We start from the raw sequence: 6,349 nt of genomic DNA, 5'->3' as shown, positions 1-6,349 counted from the left end.
AGCTTACACTTTCGAAAAATTATTATGCACTTTTTTAACGTAAAAGATAAAGAAAGGGATGATTGTAGATGACTTTTTGTACTAATAATAATTTTTTATACTTTTAATGGTGCAATATGTAAATGTATAAAACCCCCCCTTCTCCCAACTAAGGCGTTCATGCAATCTAAAAATACATCTCAAGCTGAGACACTCCCCTTAATTCGTCGAGTAAAGTAAATAGGGAGGATATAGGTTTGCTATAAATGACTCTGTATCGAGTACAAGTAATAATATCAGCAAAAAATTGTTCTCCCGTGCTTTCAATATAAAAAGGTATAAGAAATTGTATTATGCAGTGTTTCAGCTCAGAATGTATAAGTAGGTCGTCATAGTAACACTTCTGTTTTGAATCAAACAATGAAAAATATGGATCTCTGGTAGAATAAATCTTCTTTCAATTACTTTGTATCCGATTACAAAATACAGAAATGGTCGGAAAATATTTAAAAGGGTGGGATGTTTGTTCCTGACCCTGCATTTTGCTACTTCCTATGAAATTCATCATCAGTTGTACATGTAAAATAGTACAGTTGAATTTCAGTGGGAGTGCAAAAAAAACACTCCTGGAGATCGTCCTCCTGCTAATAGAAATATTCTCAAAAAAGAAAAAAAAAAATTTAAACGCCATGAAATCTTGTGAACCCACTACTATACAGCTAAATTAGGTGACAAAAAATAATAAAAATGTAAAAAAAAAAACGAAAAGAAAAAAAAAGAGGGATTAAACTAAACTAACCTAAACATGTGAGCTATTATTATCATTATTATTTTCGTAATTTAACTCGCCTAATAAATTTAGACAATCTTCCTTGATTTCAGCTTTGCTTGGCTTGTCCTCCTCAACACCTTCGCTGTCACCAACTGCCACCTTAGCAGCAGCAGCACCGGTCAGCTCTTTGGCTTTCCGAGCTTCAAGCTCCCAATCAGTACGACCCAAAACCGCCAACATGGTCAAAGCGCAGCTGCCCTCCGCCGCCAAGAGGCCGAACCACAGCCCCTGAAAATCAAACCCAAGAAAGAATCCCAACCCCACGGCCACCGGCATTCCGACAAGATAAAAGCACCCCAAGTTTATATTTGCTCCAACTTTCGGCCTCGCAGTGCCTCTCAGAACTCCGCACCCCGTCGTCTGCGGGCAGTTTCCGAGCTCGCAGAGCCCGATTATCGGCAATACCATCGATGTCAACGCTATAATCTCTTTATCTTGTGTGAACATGCTTGCCCAAATATTCCTCACCATCGTTGCAAACACCAGAGCTGAAAGGCCTAGCACAAAGCTGCAGCAGAGCCCTACAATGGCTGCTAGTTTCGCCTTTTTCGGGTTGTTGGCGCCGATTTCATTGCCGACTCTCGTGGACACACTGAAGCTTAAGGAAGAAGGAAATATGTAGATTAAGGCGGTCGTTTGAATTAAAACTCCCATTGAAGCAACGGTGGCTCTCGGATTTATTAACAATCCACAGAGCAAGATCATGATCTCATACCACCACCATTCTAAACAAACAGAAATGCAGCTGGGCACTGCTAAATTTAGAAGAGTCCTCCATTCTTTGAAACACTCCATTGATATCCCTCCCCAGGTTTTTTTGTAGACCCCATAGACGATGATGTATGCGATCAGGGAAGCTACGAGGTTGAAGTTAGTCCAAACCCCACTAAGAGCAACACCTTTGATTCCCAAATCGAGGTGCGAAACGAGAAAATAGTTTATGGGAATGTGGAGGATGATCGCCAGAGTTGCACACAATGAGAGAGGCAGAGTGATGGACTGACTTCTGAGGTAAATTCTCAGAGGGTGGAGAAAAGATTGAGCGAGAAGATCAGGGAGAGAACAGAGGAGGTACAACTGAGCTTCGGCAGCGATCGCTTCGTCCTGGCCGCAGATGAGGAGGATTTTTTTCATGTTCAGCCAGAGAAGAGAAATGGGTAAGGATGTAAATAGTAAGAGGAGGACCGTCCTCTGCAAAGAGAGGCCGAGCAGAGCGTGTTTTCTGGCGCCAAAAGCTTGGCCACAGATGGGTTCCATTCCCATGGCGAGGCCGGAGAGTATGGAGTAACCGGTGATGTTGGCGAAGCCCACGGCAAGGGACCCGCCCGCTAAGGCAAGCTCGCCAAGGCGGCCGAGGAAGAGCATGGAGATGATTGACCTTGAATAAAGCAACAGGCCGGTAAGTATCATTGGGAAAGCTATGACAGCTATGGAATTGGCTTCTTTTAAAGCCAAAGAAAAATGGGATTCTTTGTGGGGATTGAACTGTAACTTCGGTACTTGTTCTGGTTGGGATGTTATGGTTTTGGAGATCAATGGGGAAGTTAGGATTTTGGGGTCCTCCGAGTCTTTGATGGAGACAAGGTAATGGTGGTCTGAGTTGCCATTGCAGCAGAGAGTAGACGTCACTTTGCACATTGTTACTATATGTTCCTACAGGATCAACTTTGTAAGTTATTTTCTAGAGAGAGAGAGAGAGAGATGGAGGGAGAGAGGAGAGAGAGGGAGAGAGCGAGAGAGTTGAGAGAGATTGTTGGGGATTTTGAGAGGGGGAGGTGCAGGGGTTTTTATAGGGGTTTAGAAGCTTAGAATTTAGTGGGGCACTCTGTTTTTTTTTTGGGAGGGACTAGAATGTCTTTGTGATGACCGGCCAGAAAAAACATAGTGAGCGATGGGTGTAAATCCACTTTCAAATTCTCAAGAACTAAGATTTGACATACATATTTTATTATATGTTTAAAATTTTGGTTACAAGGGGCTCAAAGCCGGAGCAAAACGCTAAACAAAGAAGTTGTCGGTATACTGTTGGTTAACTATCACAGGGTGACCAGTGATTCAGATGAATTCTATATTTGTATTTCACATAGCATGTTCTGGTTTCAATTCTTAGCACTGACACAATAATGGTCAAAAAGTGACATAGCAAAACCACCAGCTTGTCCTTTATTTAAATGAAAGAAAAGGAAAAAAAAAATTGTTGGTTTGTTTCTTTTTCTATATTTATCTTCAAACCTTGAATTAAAACTTTTTTGAAGGTTACGAAAGGGGTCAAAAAACAGAGACGGAGTTTTGCATATATAATTAGATTAGAACCATTTAGATAAAGATTAACAGTTGGATTAATATAATAAGAGTCAAAGTTCCTAAAGTTTTTTTTTCTTTCGGTTAAGAGGCCATTAGAGACACAGAGGTAGGACAACATTTGCTGTTGGATAGTCTTGGCCAGTTATACAGTGGATTTAATTTTTACTATAATTCCAAAAAGCCCATCAGTACGGGCCACCTTCCTATCCTGTCTTCTTTGATACAAGGAAATTGCAGAAGATTAATGGGATTAATCCAAATACTAATACCATTTGCCAGCCTAAAAATGGTTTGCTTCATAGATATTACAGAAACGGCTCAAACCTTGCACTTCTGGGTTTTAACTCTTTTGTTGTTAATCTTATGGATAGGTCCAAAGAAGCCTTTGCAACAACAAATGGAGAAACAAACTTGCCTATGTTTGGAATGTTGTGCAGAAACCGTTCAAATTAATCATGGACTGTCATGTACTTTTATTGTTTTTATATGACAATGCGTGATTAATTAGAAATACCGTCTTTGTGGCATTCCGATTGCATGGAAGTCATTCCGCAACATGAATTGTGAGCAATGAGCATGCATTAGTTTATTCAAGGATGTTTCAACTGCAGGCATGCACATTAGAATACCAGAGTGGTCTCCATACGGAGCCTTTTGATTCAACAGTTCCATATTTAGGGCATTTTTTTCGAAGGCATGAGACAATTGTTGTGTTTTCAACTTCAAGCAAGCACTGCACCCCATTTGGTTCAACTCTATCATAGGTCGCAACCCAGTGGGAAAAGTCAGCTATCGTTGAGATTTTATTCTTTGAATGTCGTTTTTTTTAACTGTGCTTCTCTTCTGGTAAGCCGTTGAAAGTACTTTTGCTAGAAGTCACTCCATGAAACTGAAGCTGCCAAGTGGATTGAGTCATGGTTCCACACGCTTGGCTTAGTGGGTTGGTCTATCCTCTCTCTCTTACTGTTTTACAAAATATTCAAGAGGTTCGAATCGAGTCTTTAGGAAAAGGGCAGAATCATGAAGCCCATTGTAAGCAGAAATTTTATAAATATCTAAAAATAAGTCAATTAATATACTATTTTATGTATTATAATAAAAATCAAAAAATTACGTGTAAAGTCTAAGTACCCTTTCTGTTTCGTCGGTCAAATTATATATAGACAATTTGTTTCATGGGTCCAATTATATAGACAACGACAGACAAAAGGGTTTTAGTCAAAAAAACGTGTAGAAAATTCCACACACAAACAAAAAGAAGTCTGCATGCTTTGATATTGGTTCGCTTCACAAATTATGTACTTTGACTCGATAAACCGAGTTCTTCTTTCTGTCTTTTGGACAATTCGTCTTTTTAACCTAACCAAATTGCTCATGTCCGACCTCCTTTGTGGTTATTAGGGTTTAGAATGGTTTTTTTTCTGTCATTTTCAGAGTCCAAATTTGGAGAAGGAAAATAAAGAAGACATACATGCCGACTAGATAATATATACATATGCCAAAAAAGAGTCACAATCATAGTAACCGCGTGAATACATATATGCCAAAAGAAGGAAAACACCATGTGTCCCTTTGCACTCTTAACATCTGTAAGAAAAACAATACTTTGAATAAAGGGGTTTAAGGGGTATATATCATTAATAAATAAATAAAAGTATGATATTCTACATTATGTTCGAAGATTTTCAACGACGACGTTTTCTTTTAACATCTAAATTATTAGATAAAAAATTACACTATAATCGTCAAAGTTTACAATTCAATATTAGATAATATGTAAAGCTTGTAGCTAGTAACACAATGACGTTATTATGTAATAAGGTAGGTGTATACATAGTGAATGTTTAATGACTGTCAAGTTAGGCTGTAAAGCGGGAAGATAATCCACATTACTATTAAGCGTGAACTAGATCACATTATAAAATCATCGATTAAACCCTTTTAAGCAAAACTAAAACCCTTTTAAGCAAAACTAACATACTTATTGACATACACACTAATAAAGATTATTTCCCGGAGTCCAACTAGAATTATTCAAAGTGTTTGTCTACTTTTTATTTATTTTTAGTTTTGTTGTCATACCATTCAGAAAAACATTTGAAAGACTGCTTTGTTCTTGACTGCAAATTAACCTACACGTGTTTTCTGTTTGAGCTTACTCTACACGAATGATCCGGATCCTCTTTTCGACGATTCTGAAGATTTTCTAATCACGTCAGTTCATCGTATACCGTATAATTAATTTTTGTCAAACATTGTTTATATTGAATTTTAAATTAAAAAATTATAATATTTCTAACTACACGATATACAATGAACAAACGTGATTGAAAGATCTTCAAAATCTTTACAAAAAGGATCTGAATCCTCATTCACTCTACGCGGATACATGCCTCCACGGTGGAACTCAATGAATCCAATTCATCAAAGCAAACCGTACGCCGTAATGATGACAGTGCATGACTGGCTAACTAAGTCCACAACCGACTAAATATCTTTGAGCTGAAAAATTGGATGCAAAGTTCTAGAACACAATGAACAAAAGTCATGAATGCCAAAATTTATTCGGCTTTGCAAAAGGAACTTGGACTATATGGTTAACATCAACATTTCTCATGAATAACAACAAAATGGAGAGTTCGATGAATGAGAATGTTTTGTAGGTTCTTTTTAAATTGAGGCTCTTTATAAAAATTTTGTCATCTCGTATTTTTAACATAATATTTTATAATATTGATAAGTGAATTGACATTAAATTGTGAGATGAGGGATCTATAAAAAGTCTCACCTCTCACTTTGAGAGTGTCTCTTTAGCATTTCTCTCGATCAATCGTCACAAAATTTCTAATTAGCTCCTCTATAATTTTGTTATGACTATGGAGCGACGATTTTTTGTTTTGTTTTGTTTAGATAGACGAATTAAGCGCATGCGTAAACACACACACACACACATATATATATGCGCATAAATATACATATCGATCTATGTATCTACATATATGGGTAAACTGTCATTTGACCGCTTGAACTATTACTCCAATTAAAATTGACCTCCTGAACTATTTGAAATCAGTCAATTGACCCCTTGACAGTAAATTTCATCCACTATGTGATCAAATTCAAAGAAAAATTAGTACTCTTTCCTTCATCAATTCTTATTTGTTAACTATAACCAACAATGAACTTATGACATTTGAAAATAAAATAATGTGTAATGACGATGTGAGATGGTCT

The 6,349-nt window shown here is 37.4% G+C and overlaps 1 protein-coding gene across 1 annotated transcript; it reads right to left on the bottom strand.

The window, feature by feature from the left end:
• Window positions 1-415: 415 nt before the first annotated feature.
• Window positions 416-2,566, bottom strand: LOC103439718 (protein DETOXIFICATION 49-like). The gene has a single exon (XM_008378306.4). It carries the CDS (start codon window positions 2,447-2,449, stop codon window positions 779-781), a length of 1,671 nt encoding a protein of 556 aa, XP_008376528.1. The 5' UTR covers window positions 2,450-2,566; the 3' UTR covers window positions 416-778.
• Between the last annotated feature and the right edge of the window lie 3,783 nt (window positions 2,567-6,349).

Source organism: Malus domestica, chromosome 07, assembly GCF_042453785.1.
Source record: "Malus domestica chromosome 07, GDT2T_hap1".
NCBI lineage: Eukaryota > Viridiplantae > Streptophyta > Magnoliopsida > Rosales > Rosaceae > Malus > Malus domestica.
This window is presented reverse-complemented; position numbering and strand designations above follow the sequence as displayed.